The sequence below is a fragment of the Curcuma longa genome, chromosome 16 (genome assembly GCF_044706935.1).
Source record: "Curcuma longa cultivar G26 ecotype Majalengka, Jawa Barat chromosome 16, ITB_CL_G26_1.1, whole genome shotgun sequence".
Classification (NCBI taxonomy): domain Eukaryota; kingdom Viridiplantae; phylum Streptophyta; class Magnoliopsida; order Zingiberales; family Zingiberaceae; genus Curcuma; species Curcuma longa.
Window position 1 is genome coordinate 9,987,029 of NC_133876.1, and position 17,708 is coordinate 10,004,736.

The 17,708-nt window shown below is 35.0% G+C and overlaps 1 protein-coding gene across 2 annotated transcripts; it reads left to right on the top strand.

Moving 5' to 3' along the window:
* Window positions 1-548: 548 nt before the first annotated feature.
* On the top strand, window positions 549-17,470 carry LOC141847231 (sister chromatid cohesion protein PDS5 homolog A-like). 2 transcript variants are annotated; one of them, XM_074735222.1, is made up of 33 exons: window positions 549-732; window positions 2,267-2,470; window positions 2,587-2,768; window positions 3,742-3,868; window positions 3,985-4,203; window positions 4,791-5,007; window positions 5,097-5,242; window positions 5,331-5,476; window positions 7,271-7,420; window positions 7,530-7,578; window positions 7,653-7,841; window positions 8,067-8,249; window positions 8,679-8,833; window positions 8,970-9,096; window positions 9,175-9,324; window positions 9,405-9,470; window positions 9,563-9,699; window positions 9,787-9,904; window positions 10,010-10,144; window positions 10,253-10,452; window positions 10,725-10,881; window positions 11,058-11,198; window positions 12,874-12,954; window positions 13,067-13,660; window positions 13,736-13,837; window positions 15,099-15,178; window positions 15,392-15,443; window positions 15,895-15,981; window positions 16,081-16,118; window positions 16,473-16,541; window positions 16,613-16,788; window positions 16,865-16,995; window positions 17,091-17,470. In XM_074735222.1, exons 1-33 carry the CDS (start codon window positions 640-642, stop codon window positions 17,124-17,126), a joined length of 4,737 nt encoding a protein of 1,578 aa, XP_074591323.1. In that variant the 5' UTR covers window positions 549-639; the 3' UTR covers window positions 17,127-17,470. The 2 variants fall into 2 exon arrangements, with proteins under 2 accessions (XP_074591323.1, XP_074591324.1); XM_074735223.1 differs by having other exon boundaries at window positions 16,625-16,788.
* The last annotated feature ends 238 nt before the right edge of the window (window positions 17,471-17,708 follow it).

The following is a 17,708-nucleotide window of genomic DNA, read 5'->3' on the forward strand; positions in this document are numbered from 1 at the left end:
TTACTAGTTGAATTACACTTATTATATTGCAATAAATAAATAATTTGTTTGTAATGTAGCTACTAATATTGTGCTACTAGTTTAATACTAGTGAGTCATCCAAGAGAGTTATGGGGAAATTCAAAATTAGGAATAAATATTAAAATTAAGGGTTATATAGCAAATATTTTTTGGGAGAGGGTGTTGCTGCATATAATATAGCAACATGGCCAATTTGGCTATTTCTCGAAAGAAAAAGAGGTTATTTGCATAATAGCATCCTCAAGTCCGCACCAGATTCCACGGGTTCGTGTCATGTTAACTCTGTTCTCATCTAACAGACGCAACTTATCCTATTGGCGGGTCCCTCGAGATTCGACTGTTAGTATCGCGACACGTTGCGAGTAAGCTGGTTGCTGTTGCGTATGATACATGACATCCCTTGTGATCTTCGGGTCCCGGTGACCGAAAGGGTCGTTCGAACTCACTCGTCGTGCGCACCCCTTCGTTTGCTTTGCCTCCTCCCCTTCCCGATCCAATCGAGTCCTCCTGCTCCTTTGCTTGTTTGAACGAGGCAGCGGGCGGAAAACCTAGACGTGGAGGAGGAGGGCGAGGGACGAGCTGGTCAACCCCCGCTCCATCGCGGTCTGAACTGCCGAAATGGCACAGCAGCTTCGGCAGCAGCTGGAGGAGGTGGGATCGAAGCTGGAGAGTCCTCCGGCGTCCAAGGACGCGCTAATTAAGCTACTCAAGGTTGGTGATCTGAACTCGGCTCTCAGAAAAAGCTCGCCTTTGCGTAGTTGTTTCTTTGAATTTCTAGCGTTTCGGTGTGGGGCAGTCATACTAGGTCACTGTTAGGGTTCGAGTGCGGGTGCACGTTGAATTGTGCTAAAAATGGAGTATTTTTGTGCTTTATCTAAGCAAAATGTTGGTTTGGCATGTATTGGATCCGGAAGTTGTCTTTTTTGTTTAAGGTTTTTAATTGTCGCCAAAAGATGTTCTTTCATTACTCTTCTTGATTTCCCATGCAGTTTTTTTTTGTCGGAATTAAAGTTGAAGTGTGGAGTTTAAATCACCTAAGGGTCACCAAAGATGGAAAGTTTGACGAGTTAACTTAAAGAAGGAATTTTGTTTAAACTGCGAGTCGTCTCTTGTTGGCAACTTCATATGAGACTTAACTCCCATAATCCTCGAGTAGATTTTGTAAAACCTCTCTTACGCAACATCTTTGTCATATGGGCCATATAAGATGCCGGTAGGCTGACTTCATCAAATATTTGTAAATGTTTATTATTTCCTGATAAAATTGCATCTGTGCACTTGAGCATATTGACAGCCACTATGTGCTGCTTCACGATTTTCATATCTTCTGCTGCATTATTTTTATCTCTGAATACTTGGTTCGTTGATTAAATTTCTTTAAAGAATAATTTGCTGAGCCTCAAGATATCTCCGCTTCATCTCTGTCCCATAACCATGGATATTATTTAACTCTGATCTAGCTTATGATTCTTGACAGAGTCTGATAGCTTTTATATTGGTTTTAAGTTTGTAGGTTGGAGTGCCTTGTTTTCAATGAACTTGTATCCCACATAGTATTTGCTCTATTTCATTGGAAATTCATCTTCAATCAATAACAATACAGCCTATAGGGGGGAGTGAGTATTCATGTAGCCAACCCCAAATAGTCGGGAGAAACACAAATGGTCTAATTTCTTATGTGTTTAACCAATTGAATGCAAAATCAAATCCACAAGAGCTTAATTGTCTTAGCAATCTTTTGTTTGATGATTTGATGTGGGAATATCTAATATGAATGTATTGAAATAAACTAGTGAATGGAGGACTTAGAAGTATGGGTTGGCTTCAAGTTGCAGTTGCTGGCTCATCTTTTCATTCATCTCTTGGTCTAACTCACATAATTGACAACCTACTTTTGTGATTTGTTACTGACATAACTTCACCTGAAACACATTGTTGATTCTTGTCGATATATTCTCTACAGCTGTAATTAATTCATTTATTTTGGCTGGTCCAACTTCCTTTGGTTTTGGACAATGATCATTCAAATACCTTAAATAACAGAATACATTGATTCTATTGCTGTCTTTGGTGTAGACATGTGGTAACAAATAAATAAACAATAACAGTATGTTATTTATTTTGAATAGTTGGTGTGGTGGTGGAGCTATTTGTTCTTCTTATCTGTTTTAACTGCAATAATTGAGGGATAGATTAGGTTGCCTATTGTTTATTTTATGCAACTTATTTTTAATTGATTTTGTAGAAAGCTGCAAACTGTCTATCTGAGATAGAGCAATCACCAGAACCTTCAGTCTCAGACTCAATGCAGTCTTGTCTTAATGCATTTGCCCAAAAAGAGCTGTTGACACATCAAGATCGCGATGTAAAAGTTCTCGTAGCAACCTGTGTATGTGAAATCACCAGAATAACTGCACCTGATGCTCCTTATAGTGATGATGTTCTGAGGGTTTGTATTTTCTTCTCTAGAGGAAGCTGCATTGAGATCTGAAAAGTATTAAGATATTTAGTGTGTAGACTGATTGGACCTCTCTCTCCTAGTTATAATTTGTCTGTTATTTGCAGGATATATTTCATTTGATTGTTGGTACCTTTGCGGGATTAGGTGATATTGACAGTCCATCATATGAGAGAAGGGTTGTCATCCTAGAGACTGTTGCCAAATACAGATCATGTGTTGTGATGTTGGATCTTGAATGCAATGATCTCATACTGGAAATGCTCAAAACCTTTGTTTCGGTTATCAGGTGACAATGCTATTGCAACCATTTTTCCATTGCAATTCAATCAAGTGAATTTTCTTTTCTATAATCAGTTGTTGATGAATAATGGGCAGCTTCAACGGTAGGTTACCACTAATTTAAGATGTTGCTAATCAAATGGTTGAACAATCATTAAATTTCAAGAGCAAGGGGTTGAGATTCCATGCGACATTGGCATCTCAGTTCATCTACTTTATGTGAAATACATATGGGATGGACAACGTGAAAGGAAATCTGTAGCTGACTAGATAGAGAGCTTAAAAAATCATCTGTAGATCGAAATCATCAATACAGAAGTTACTTAAAATAAAATAAAGAGTTTATCTGTTTATGTTGTCAATTGATGTAAAAGATCTAAAAGTTTATCTAGATTTTGTTTGCAATGAATTGGATTTTATATTGATATTTTATGTTGGTCTATGAAGCAAGAGAAAACAATTTTTGGAAGATATTCATGCTGTTGTTGAAATATTCTTATTGGTATCAACGAAATGGGGATTGCTGATTAACAAAGCTGGCATCCTTGCAACTTCAAAAACTGAATGGAACATTAACTGTGCTCTTTTCTTTATTTATTTATTAAAGATCACTTCCTATCATTGCTAAAGTTGTCTTTTAATTATTAAAGCTGAGTAGCATGGTAAGTTCTCTATTTTCTCACAGATTCTTAATTATTTAAAGCTAATAAGAAATATTAAAGACTGAGAACGTCACAAGATGGTAAGCTTCACCAGAGTATGCACCTTAAATTATTTTGATGCATGGCTGCATAGTGCTCATTTATAGTCTTATACTAGCTCAATTTGTTTTAGTTCTTGCAGCTAAACACTTGTTCATTTGCATCACAAGGATGAATGCTATGAGATTTTTATATAATTTTCGTCTGTATTGTAATCATCAGTAGAGCTAAGCATTTGTCCTTTAGAGTATACTTGAATTGTGGTGACTTAATATGCAGTGATGGTCATCCCCAAAACATCCTTACGTTGATGCAGACTATCATAACACTTATTCTAGATGAAAGTGAGGAATTACAGGAAAATCTTGTTGTAATCCTGCTTTCAGTGTTGGGTCGTAAAAGAAATGTAAGTCTATCCATTTTACTCAGATTTTTTTTTCCTTTAGGTTGATTTTGTTTTTTATTTGTTTTTACATGTCATTTTCTCATCGTGAAAGTGTTGTTTTGTAATTGTGGAACTAGGGTTGCTCTATGGCTGCACGGAGGCTTGCTATGAATGTTATAGAACGTTGTGCAGGAAAACTTGAACCATTCATAAAGCAGTTTCTTGTTTCTTCACTGTCAGGCGATGGAAATTATTTGAATTATTCAATTGATCATCATGAAGTTATCTATGACTTGTACCAGTGCGCGCCGCAAATTCTGGCAAGAATAATTCCTTACGTAACAGGCGAATTGTTGGTAAGTTTCATACCCTTGACTATATGTTCCTATTCCTCTTAAATTACATACTCAAAGGATGGTTTTGAGGGTGACAATTGGCACCCTGTTTGTTTTGTTTCTTCAGTGACCTTTATTAGATAAATAGGTAGCCATATTGTACATTACATTGGTCTGGTACTATACTTTGATGCTGCCTTAGGAGGTAATGCGCCTTTGATGTTTATGTTTGTGTGGCAAGAATAATTCCTTACATAACAGAGAGTTGTTTGTAAGTTTCATACCCTTGACAATACGTTCCTAGTTCCACTTAAGTTAGATACTCAAAGAATGACTTTTAGGGTGACAATTAACACCCTATTTGTTGCTTTATTGAACTTTATAAGATAAATAGGTAGCCATATTGTACATCATTGCATTGGCCTGGCACTGTACTGTGAGGCTGCCTTGTTAGGCAATGCACCTTTGATGCTTGTTTTAGTGTGTGTGTGACAGAGAGATATGATATAGCCTAGTTTATTTCTTTATAATCAAGTTGAGAGTTGTAGTTGAATCTTGAGATGAATTTTTTACTAGTGGTTATGATTCTTTGACTTTGAAATTTGTAGACAGATAAGTTAGACATTCGGCTTAAAGCAGTTCAACTACTGGGAGAATTATTTTCTTTACCTGAGGTACCTGTCTCTGAAGCTTTTCAGCCTGTCTTTGACGAATTCCTGAAGAGATTGACTGACAGAGTAGTTGAAGTCCGTCTCTCTGTCATTGATCATTTGAAGAATTGCCTGATTACTAATCCTGAACGTCCTGAGGCTCCTCAGATTATAAGTATGGGGCTAGTAGCCAATCATTTTTATCATCTAATATATGTTTTGCTAACATTTGATGGTGTGAAATATGATCGTTATTTTTTCCAGAGGCACTTTCTGACAGAGTGTTGGATTATGATGAGAATGTTCGACAAAAAGTTGTTGCTGCAGTTTATGATTTGGCTTGTCACTCTTTCAAAGTAATTCCAATTGAGACTGCTAGTTTTGTGGCTGAGCGTCTGCGAGACAAATCTGTTTGTACTCCATCTCTTTGATACTTATTTACTCATTTGTTAATGTTGATTTCCTGATTTGTACTATTGTTTTGTAATCATCCCTTAGTTGAATGTAAAGAAGTATACCATGGAGAGGCTTGTTGATCTGCACCGACTATATTGCTCAAAAAGCTCTGATGGTTCAACAAATTTGGATGACTGTAAATGGATACCAGGGAAGATATTGAGATGTTTATATGACCGAGATTTTAGGTATGTAGCACACAAATAATTTCAGTGATAATTTTGGTTGCTCAGAGAGTGACCTTTATTTCACATGACAATTGCTATGATTTCGTTCTGTATATTAGCTTTCACATGCATAATCAGGTTTTATGGACAAAATTGCTTCCAATCATTCTGGCATTTCTCAAACTGCAACAAGTTGGAGTTCATAGTCATCAAGCCATTGTGTCGAACAATTTGTGGCATTTAAAGTTTTGAGCGTTTTTCTTATCTTTTTTATTATTTGACACAAATCAACATCATGCCTATGTAATATCATCATATTTTGTTATTATCCTTGTTCTTTGATATGCAAAGAATCTTAGTATAATTATTAACTGTGTAATTTCAAGCTGCTAGCATCCATCTTCAGTTTGCCATTATCAAAATAATGCTGTTTTGCTGAAACATAAATGATGCTTTAGTTAATAAATAAAATACTCTCTTGGTAAAATAAAGAAATATAACAATCTGTTAAAGTAAAGATTTTTAGCTGATATCATACTCATGAAGTGTATGCATTCTCTCTTTAGTTAGTTCAACTGATCACATGCATCATTTTCTTCTTGATTTTTACAGTATGCACAGAACCATCGAAGCTGCCACCAAATTCACCTATCTCAATAATATAAGAACCATTTATCAGAACCAAATTCACCCATCTCAATTTAGTTAGCTTTGTATAATATAAGATTCATTTATCCCTGACAAAGTTCTATATTCATTGGAAGCTTGTCGAAATTATGCACAAAATGACATTCATCAGACTAACTATTTAGATCTTTGGGTTGGTCTGAATCTAATGGTCGTTAGGTTGGGAAATAATAAAAAAGAATTCATGTACAATGGACAATGATCTGGGAAGTTACTAAATTGGCGTCAGCAGGACCAATAAAATTTTGAAACTGTGGGTCAGAACCAATAATCATACTCTTACGGTCTTACTCAATGACAACAATCATACAGGATATCATACTCAAGAAGTGTTTTAGTTAATTCAGTTGATCTTCAATAGATGCATCATTTGTATTTTGTTTCTTTTTTTTCTGGTCTTGGTGCAATCAATATGGTTGCAGAGGACCACAAATAGTACCACTAAAATCACCTATGTCAAAGGTTGGTGAGTATTGAGACTGAATAAGAGATAAAGTGAGACATAGTTCTTATTATTGAGAATTCATAATCAACCTGGAGGACGACCATCTTCTGGGTGACTAGCCACAAAGATTAATCACTAACTTATGTGGAAATGTAAAAAGTGGAGGACTCTTTAATTCTAAATAAAAATGATTCGTCGCCCAATAGCTTCTTTCTTGTTCTCAAGCTTAGAGGTTGATGAAATCTGCCTTAATTTTCTGAAGAAAGATACTGAAACAGGATTTATAATACGACTCCATTATAATCTTGGTGATCCGTTAGACGGTATATCATGTAATGTTGTATCAGTATGTAGCAACAATAAAATACAAAATGGTTAAAGCCTTTATTCGTGTTTACAGTGTACTACTGTACTTTATTGTACCAACTCAAAACATTGATCACTGCAAAAAAAAAAAAAAAAATTGCTGTCTAGTGGTCTTATTGGTCCTTGATTGAACCAGTAAATTTTGGTCACTAGGTGGTCTTGTACATAAACTCTGCTGGGATATTCTTATATGTAGAGCCAGATATATATTAGTTTTCTTTTTCAGATGTTCCTTGTTTTATTTTTTAAATTTGGTTGATTGACGGATTAGGATAGGTGCAATTCACTTGGCCTTGATTATAAGCAATGATTTGCAGGTTGGAAGCAGTTGAACTTATCATTTGTGGATCTTTGTTTCCACCTGAGTTATCACTCAAAAATAGGGTGAAACATTGGGTGTCAATTTTTTCAGTGCTTGATAAATTCGAGATTAAAGCCATTGAGCAGATTCTTTTGCAAAAGCAAAGGTTTGTAGTTCTGATACAATAGTGAGGGGATTTTCTATGTTCAGCTAGGAGTATCTTGTTTGTGATATATTCTCCACGGATTTTCAGGTGATTTCCTCTTGGATTGCAGGTTACAGCAAGAAATGCAGAAGTATCTGTCTCTTAGACAGACATATCAGGTTTGCCAAGATGGATGATCATACTGGTGATTGGTTGTTTTGTGTTGTTATTACAAATGGATCTTAAAATGCAGGAAGATGCATCTGAACTCCACAGAAGAATTTTTGTTTGCTTCAAGAGCATGTCTCGGTTGTTCAATGACCCTATGAAGGCTGAGGCGAATTTTCAGTTTCTCAATCAGTTGAAAGATGCTAATATTTGGAAAATCTTGACAACACTTCTTGATCCGTCCATTAGTTTGCAGGAATCATGGTCACGTCGGGTAGTTACTTGCATATTCCTTTATTGTTCTTCCAAATGTGTTCTTTTTTAGCTGTCAGCTTTTTAACAGTTAGAATATTATTAAACATCGAAATGATGAAAAGATCAGAGTTGCAAGTTTCTCCACAATTTAATTGGATATATTTACAGAAAATTTCATGCTTGCTATTTGGAGTCTGCCAAATGTGGTCCATAATTGAATCCTTATCTTTGTCACTGTTTGCAGGATGAGTTGCTTAAAATTCTTGGCGAGAAGCATCCACTTTATGATTTTATGAATACGCTTACTTTGAAGTGTTCATACATACTCTTCAACAAAGAGTTTGTCAAAGAGATACTATCAGAAGCTGATGCTCAACATTCTGCTGGAAAGACAAAGCTTATTTCCTCCTGCATGAATGTGCTTACGGTACATACATTTGCAGTTGCTTTAAATTGTAACTTTACATGTTGTATATTGTACAATACAATTCATACCAGTTTAAGCGCATGCATTTGATGTTTTTGCGCTGACAGAATCTACATTAATGGAATGCAACAGAAGCTATATTAGTTATTTGATTCTCAGTATTGGTAGCTGCAACTTAGTTTTCTAAAATGAAGTGATAATTTTCACATTGATCTCTGACTTTGCTCATTGTATCAATTGCCTTAATTCTACATATTGTAACATCTGGAAATATAGTTATCATACTACAGTTGTTTCCTAAACAAAGTACATCTTCGTTTGAATTTATGATAGTGATTTTACCTTTTCACTTTCAACCTTAGGTTCTTTAGTCTTTTCCTACAGAAACTGTTGATCCCTTATTTCAAATTATAAATATGCCTATTTCAGGTCATTTCAGGTTATTCTCCCTTGCTTTTAGCTGGGTGTGAAGAAGATATTCTTCTTCTTCTGAAAGTAGACAATGAATTAATTAAGGAAGGTATTGCTCATGTTCTAGCAAAGGCTGGTGGGTCCATTCGTGAACAACTGACAATGACTTCAAGGTAAAACCAGTTATCAGCATGCTATGAAACTACAATTGCATGCTTGTTTTTTCTTCCCTTTGTGACTCCCTGGTTTCCTTGTTAAAGCTGTGGACATATGTTTACAGAGACTTTATGCTTATTCATCATATTGCAGCTCGGTTGAACTTCTTTTAGAAAGGCTGTGTCTAGAGGGTACCAGGAAGCAGGCTAAATATTCTGTACAGGCCCTAGCAGCAATAACCAAAGATGATGGTCTCAAGTCACTCTCTGTTCTTTACAAGGTTGCTATTAGTTTAATTTTGTTAAACTTTCTTTGTGGTGATAGCTAGACTAAAAAACCTTTATGATTGATTTATCAGAGGCTTGTGGATATGTTGGCGGAGAAAACACATTTGCCATCTATTTTGCAATCACTTGGATGCATTGCTCAAATTGCTTTGCCAATTTTTGAAACTAGAGAGGATGAAATTACTGAGTTCATTACCAGTAAAATCTTGCAGAACAGTAATGTAAGCCTTCCAGTAAAATTTTATCTAGGTCTCTATAGATTCTTGACAATTCTTATGTTTGTGATTTTCGCTTTTTGCAGAAGGCTGATGAAGTTTCTTTAGATAATACTCAATGGAATGAAATATCTGAACTGTGTTTGATGAAGGTCCATGCATGAACTATAGTACTAGATTACTGGAAAACCATAGTGGTCAACATAAGACTTTCAAAAATCATACATTTCTATCTTTTGTGCAGGTGTTCGGTATCAAAACATTGGTAAAGAGCTACATGCCTGCCAGAGATGCTCACATGAGACCAGGAATTGAAAAGCTTCTGGAAATTCTTCAAAAAATACTTTCTTATGGGGAAATCTCAGATGAAATACGGTCAAGGTACTGAATATTTATTTTATTCAGGATAAACTTTGAGTGTTTTTTCCCCGCACATTTATGTTTGCTAAATTGCAATCCTTCTTGTAGTGATGTTGATAAAGCTCGTATGAGGCTTGCTTCTGCAAAAGCTGTTCTTCGGTTATCAAGATATTGGGACCAAAAAATAACTACTAGTTTGTTTTATTTGACTCTAAGAATTTCTCAGGTAATTTGTCAGATGTCAACATGCTCTTTCTTAGACAATGAAATTTCAATCTATTTATCTTTTGTGCATTCATTATGATGTTACTCTTTTATGTCTATCATTTAGGATGCTTATGCTGAATCTAAGAAATCATTCTTAAACAAAGTACATCAGTATATAAAGGAACGGTTGCTGGATGCAAAGTATGCTTGTGCCTTCTTACTTAGCTTTAATGATTTTCACTGCCCTGAATATGAAGAGGTTGGTCATTTGTTTAATTTTGACATAATACATCATTTTTTTAACATTCAATTATTTGGGACATAGTAATTTTACTTTTAACAAGACACTTATCTTGCATTCCTGTAGTGTAAACAGAGTCTACTTGAACTTGTACACATATGTCGGCAATTTAAAATGCGGCAACTATCTGCTCAATCTGACTTGAATACCACCCCAGCTTACCCAGAATATATTCTTGCCTACATGGTCCATGCTCTTGCTCATGACCCGTCATGTCCAAATATTGATGAGTGCGTGGATGTTCAGGCATTTGAGCCAATTTACTGGTACACTCTTTCCTTCTGAATTTGAACTCTTGTTCCTTGATTAGCTTTCTTATTTGATAAATTTGTATAGTCACACATTCCTACCCTGAGTAAGACAGTACTAACTGCATTTTTTTCCACTTATTTTTGTTACTGCCTTTAGTTCTAAATTACGAAGAAATAGAGATGATTATGTTGCTATTATCTTATTTCACTAAAATTCAGTGATTTTACTCTCATGTTTTGTTACAAACTGTTTTGAGAAATTGTGCTAATATTTTTGTAGCTTTCAGGCGGTTGCATTTATTTCTTTCCTTGCTGTTGCATGGTGACAATGGTAGCCAATCTGGTGCTTTTCCAATCCAGAGAAAGGAGAGCTATAACATAATCCTTTCCATCTTTCACAGTGTTAAAAGCGCCAGTGATGCAGTTGATGAAACAAAGTCAACTGTAAGTGATTACTTGATTCCTAAACAATTTCATATTTCAGCTCCATTTAATTGTTGCTTAGTCCTCTTCTTGTTGCTTAATCATGTTTCTTCTTCTATCCAATATTCATTTTGTTTTGGAGTGTCACTTACATTTTGTTAACTAACTGGGCTATGCATTTTGTTGGGGATATGCAGACTATACATGCTATATGTGAGCTTGGGCTCTCAATTTTGAAGAGACTAGTGCCTGATGTTCAGGTCTCAGGGATTGATGTAGTTCCCTTGCCTAGTATGTTATTCAAAGCCATCGACAGTAGCCCTAATGATAGCATGACGGTGAGTCATTCCTGATTAAACAGTCTTCATCCTTTCATGAAAGGATGAAGTTTACTCCATTCATATTTTCCCTTGAGTTCCCATGATTATTTGGAGATATCTTTTTTGTGTGTGTCTCTATAGCTGTATTGTTAACTGTCTCTCAAATTAACATTGTTCCATTCTCCTCAACATGGTTGAATGAACAGGCTCAACACCTTCAAACTGTTTTTATTAAAATTGTATTCTTCACATGGAGAGGGGAAAGGAAAATTAGCTTATGATGAAAATTGTGGAGACAAATATCTAATTGAACTAATATGTTATGGAACCAAATTGTAGATGTGGAGAACATGTCATTCCAGTGAGAAATTAAACTACATTTCAGTGATAGAAGTTTTTACAAATGTTGTTCAATGTGTTCTAAAAGTTTTTTTGAAATAGTACATTGTACCTGTGTTAATTCAAATGGGTATGATACCATCATAGTGCTTAGACTATTTGATGTTTTGTAATGAAGCATGATGTGTTGATCGTATGATGTCAAGTTACATCATTGTAAAACGACTAATTTGGTAAACTATTAGTTGTGAAGGATACTACCTTCAGTATCATAATAGGTATATATGAAAGAGAGCCAGATCCAATGTCTGAAATTTAGAGCTGAAAACAAGCCGAGCCAAGCTTTATGATGTTCAAGCTTGTTTGGTAGGTAATCGAGCCAAGTCAAATATAACAATTGTTCAAGCTTGGTTTAGTTTCTTTTTTATGATTTGAGCTTGGTTCAAGCTTAATTTAAACTTGGTTCGTTTAGATGTTATCGAACTCTCAATTCAAGCTTGTTTGATTGTTTGAAACTTTTACATTTTAAGTTTGTTGGTTAGTTATTGAGCTTATAATACAAATTTATTTGTTCATTTTGAAAGTATTTTTGTTTATTTAGCATAATAATAAGAGATTTATTGATGAACATGGTTCATGAATATTGTTCACGAACGTTGTTCACGAACATTAATGAGTTGAACACATATGTTCAAGCTTGTTCATTTAATTAATCTTGTATGTATTGAACGAACATAAACAAACTCTTATCAAGCTGAACATCAAACTTGTTTATAAACGTTTGGCTCATTAACAGGCCTATTGAAATTCTAGTTCCAGTGCGGTTTTGGCATCAGGAACTGTATTGTTTCTGTGTTTAACCTGCCAACAGTCAGCTTGCATCATCACCGGTTATTTCGTGCTGAGCTAGTTTTAGGTTCAATTTAGTGCATTTAGGTTAAATAAATGTAGTCCTAATTAGCTTCAACTTAGACCTAGATAGATATCTAATGGGCAGAATAAGATATGTGTTGGTAGGCTCAACCTAATTTGGGTCAAACTAGAGTCAAACCAAGTTATATCATATTATACAACTTGAATCCGATTTTGTATATTAAGGATATCTTATATAAATCTACTTTCTTTTGCTTCCTAACGTTCTGAGCTTTTGAGTTTAGTAATTAATCAATCAACTTTAGTCAACTTTAAGATGAAATCAAAGCAGGAAGTCCTATGTTCTGATCCACTTTTGGCATAAATGCTTAGCCAATTGTATTTCCCAATTCTTATCTGCTTTATATTTTTATTATTTTCTTTCTGAACTTATATTTGTGTTCCTTTTTTGACTGAACAGTGTTTTATCCCCTTTTTATAGGATGACAACAAACGGACGTGGTTGAGTAGTGATAGTGCCTTGGCCCATTTTGAAGCTCTTAGACTTAAGAATAAAAAAATGGTATCTACAGACAGGATCTAAGAAAATTTTTGGAATTGTAAATTTGATACATATGTAATCATCTGGTTCATCATATTCTAACTACACAATTTCTGTTCTTGTTATATTTTAGGGTGACTCAGCTGTTGCGGAGGATGGAATGATTATAGAAGAGAATGGAGATGACAATGAGGTTCCTCTTGGGAAGATGATGGAAATTCTCAGAAATCAAGGAGCCAAGAAGAAGAAAAAGAAGAAACAAGTGAAAAAGGACATGTTTGATGATCTGGAAACTATTGATAGCGAGTTTGACATTTTGGGTGTGGTGAGAGAAATAAATTTGGACAATTTTGAGCAAGCTCAAGACGCAGCAGCAATAGTTACAGATCAGAGCAGAAGTGAAAAGGTGGATGGTAAAATCAATACTGTGAAGGAAATATCATCACCAAAAAGAAAACAAGACGTAATTGGGTTTGAGGTGCTCGTACCTACCCCAAAACGCAAAAGATCGATTTCCACGAGTAGGCCCAATTCATCAAAGGGTTCGAAGGGAAACATAAAGATATCTCCCCTACATTCTTTGTTAGAACGGAGTTTGTTTGAGGAGGACAAGGCTGAAACTAAAACTGATCTCCTACTCTCATATGCATCTGACATCTCATCCAAGAAAGGAAGAAAAGTTTCCAATGAAGTGCATGTTAAAAAAGATGCGGATAGTTCTTCAGAGGTTAAAATAAAACCATTTCATTCATATAAGGTTGTGGCCTTTCTAATTTGCTCATCATTATGTGATATATTACAGAAATTGGCATTACCAGACAACAGAAAGAAAGGTGATCAATCGAGAAGTTCAACTAGTTCAACCAAAAAACGTAAAAGAAGAAGCATTGCTGGTTTAGAAAAGGTATGTTAACATAGTAACTTATTCATTATCTAGCTTTGTGATTGTTGCTTCCTTTATTTTTTACTGATTACCAGTTCTAGCTAAGTGATTCCATTCCATTTCTATCATTGGCATATGCTTGATACCAGATTAGGTCCTCAGTTGCAGTATACTGAAATCATTTGAATTGCTTAATGTATTGCATATCTTGCTCAGTTTGTCCTTCTAATGATTAATTTCTTGCAAGTCTAAGATAACTATGATAATTGGTGATGTGCCATTTCTTGGAAGAACTTAATAAACAAAAGAAATGTGTTTCTAGACTGAAATATAGATTGTTTGTCATGCTACTTGAGTTACCTAGCTAACTTACCACTAAAATTGAAGGGAATCCAAGAGGAATAATAGAACAAGGAAAATCCTAAACACCTGATTATTACAGAATACACGATTTCTGAATGGCTATATCTCTTGTACCATCTCACATGTGACATCTGTTTTGAATGTCAACCTATGATTATGACCTAACCATCTCCTTCACTCTGGTTAATAATGCTTCTAAACTTAACATTAGTCCTTGTTAAACTAGAACAATTGAACTGTTTCTCCATGAAGTAAAAAAACTGATTCAGTTGGGGGGTCAGGCATCACATTCCTAAATGCAGATAGAATATTTAAATTATGCTCCTTGATTCTCAAGTACCAAAATGCATTATAGTTTAGAAGTTAAGCTCCAACAACTTCAAGAAATAAAGTAATGATTGACTAGAGACAATAGGAGGGCATGAAGAATGCTGACGTCAATCTATCTAATAGATAAATGATTAATCCTATCTGTGTGATTTATTGAAAATTTTTCTGTGGTGCTGCATTGTCATGTCACTTTACTCCTTAACAAAGTTCATTTTTCTGAGAATATCTGTGAAAAAAGATTTAGCCAATTTAGTAGAAAGTTTATTTTCATTAAATCTAATGCATGAGTCATGCATACTCCAACATAATATATGTAAATACAGTTGCAGCTGTGGTAAAAAGATCTAGGCTTGGTTCTTCAATTCACGACTTTGTGTGTGTCCTGTTGCAACAACTGTTCTTACGCTTTGCTTGATTTTGTCTGGCTACTCTGTTTTATGCTTGAACATCTTACAATTGTATCAAATTATTGTTTTATGCTTCCTCCTTATCATTGATATGCTAATAATATATAGGAATTATTCTTAATGCATTTGCTAGCCTTTTATAAAGAAAATTCTTAATGTTGACAAATCATATATGCTTGCAGTGTACGTCACTAATAGATCAATCAAATGAATCCGAGTTAGTTGGTTCCAGAATAAAGATCTGGTGGCCATTGGATAAACGGTAAGAATATGTAGAAGCCTTTTACTTGGTGCCTTACTATGAAATTTGTTACTTTTGCCAATTAACTTACTGGCTATTAGTTATATGCAGAGGAAAACAGTATTATTCATTTGCATAAATGTGTTATCATCCACACTATATTACCCTTGAAACTTTAGTTGTTGATACTTAAGTTGTTTATCTCATTTGAATCGCGATGCTTCTTGTTTACAGATTCTATCAAGGTGTTGTGCAATCCTATGATCCAGAAAACAAGAAACACACGGTAAAAAAAAACTGTCTTAAAGTTGTTACTTCTTTTTGGATTTGTTTCCTGGTTTGCAGAAGCATTTGAACCAAAAACAAAAAAAGTATTGGTTCCTTATTGGTCAGCAGTTTCCAAGTGTTGTCTATTTTATTGGATTTTTTATTTATTGGTTATATACATTTCCAAGTGTTTTTCCCAAATGTCATGGACAAATCAACAAGTTATGATCTACATGCAACTGATGTATGTGCTGCATTTTTGTGACTACCAGTGTCGATTACCTAGACTATTGTCATCCTAATGAAGCTTAAAAATAAAATATTTTTATCAATGTTTTGTCAACACAATCTGAATTTAGAACTGCCTCAAATTATGTTGAAATTCATCTTACTACCATTTTTACCTATCTTGGATATGTATCTGCTTTCCAAACTTATGTATCTTGTGTCCTTTTGCTTCACCGTGTTAGATTCTTTATGATGATGGAGATGTGGAACTTCTTCTTTTAAGCAAAGAAAAATGGCAAATCATCGATAACTCTCATTCGCCGGCAAAGGTTGTATTCTTGCAGCTCTCTTTTGTTTGCTTGAACCTTTGTTAAATCGTTCAAGTATCAAAGTTTCTAATGCATGGCTACGCGTTACATTTTTTGCAGCAACTAAAATCCCATCCTCCATCAGTGTCTAAAGATATGTGAGTTCATTGTATCCTCTTGTTTGCTTTCATTGCATTAATGATACGACTTCGCGCAGAGGTGAGAAGGATAGAGGGAGGTCAAAGGAAATATTAGTCGATTTGAGTATTACTAGTGATACAACTTTTAGCTCAATGAACGGATAAAATTTATGTAGCCGATTTCAGATAATTGAGATAAACACAGCTTTATGTTTATGATCATCACAATGCATACCCTTATTCTAGAAGCTTGAAAACATTGTCGTGAACTGTAGGATGAAATTTAATCCATTCTTTAAAAAAGTGCAATGCGGACTTCTTCGTAGCTTCCACTTGATTCTTATTCAGTTCTATCTACAAATGACATTGCAGTTCACCGGAGTCTGTAAATAACAAGAATAACCATTCCGATCCTGGAAAAAATAAGGAGAGCAGGAATAAGTATGCAAAATCTAGTTGCTTTTCTTCTTTTACAGTTTTGTATTAAACGAAGCATCTAATTTACAAAATAGAGAACTCGACAGGTCTTCCTCTAAGGCAAAGAAAAAGGGTTCTACTAAAAAGAAAGCAGAGGAAAGCAGCAAACTGGTGTCAGTGAGCAACACCAATGCAGATCCTAGTCCAGGCAGTAACGACGAGTCCGAGGACACAGACATTCTTCAGTCTGAGTTCAATGATGCAAAATCAGGTACATATGATTCTTCGGCCTTTGGTATCCTTTCGTGCCAGTTCTATTATTATTGTTGTATTTTACTCTCATTTAGATGGTCCTAAAGATGAGGCAGCCTCACCAACATCCGAAACAGAAGAGAAAACGAAAGCCGAAGAGTTGGGTGTTGAGGACAGGTCACCAAAATTCTCAGACACCAAAGATAACTCAGACGACGAACCCATTGTATGTTCACCTTTCTTTCTTGATCTCCAGTATTACTTTCATGTTTGATCTTGTCGACAATAATCACTCTTACAATGTAAACAAAAATTACGCAGAATGTGTGGAGGCTACGGGCGATGAAGACCACTTGATCCTTCAAATCCAACCCTAACTCGAATATGCATCTGCGAAAATGCAGCTTCTATTGCCCGGCAACAGTTACTACTAGAATTTTCGACGACCGACATGTTGATAAGACTATGTAAAATAACAGATGCCATATAGTCCAGTGCAAAATTTTAGGAATCCATCAAGGCATGACTTGTTCATGTGAACAATCAAAAACTTGATTACCTTCTCTTGTGTTAGATTAGTTTAGATGTTTGTTATGGATTTGCAAATCCCATTCATTGCCTTCATGTGTTGTGTATCATGCAGCTACATAAACTTGCAAATAACCAACATGTCATTGAAGCTTCTTGTTGATGATTCCTGATGCTTGGTTTAGTTAACTCAATAAACGATATTTTGTATCAGAGTTTTGTGTAAATTGATCCAGAGGATATAAATCCAAACAGTCAGAATATCAAGGTAATTAGTTTTTGATCTGTTAAGTTATTTCACTGAAATTAATCAAGTTGATACTGATTATTGATCAGAATTTTTGGTAATAACATAATGATTAGGAAATGTAGAGATGCAAGATGTCGATCAGAGTCTACCCCCATTGATTT

What these genes read in the sequence shown, in the direction of transcription:
- LOC141847231 (XM_074735222.1), top strand. Translation starts at nt 640, where the DNA reads ATGGCACAGCAGCTTCGGCAGCAGCTGGAGGAGGTGGGATCGAAGCTG. An exon ending in ATTCTTTTGCAAAAGCAAAG is followed by an intron (nt 7,421 to 7,529) that starts GTTTGTAGTTCT and finishes CTTGGATTGCAG; the next exon opens with GTTACAGCAAGAAATGCAGA. An exon ending in GCATTGCTGGTTTAGAAAAG is followed by an intron (nt 13,838 to 15,098) that starts GTATGTTAACAT and finishes ATATGCTTGCAG; the next exon opens with TGTACGTCACTAATAGATCA.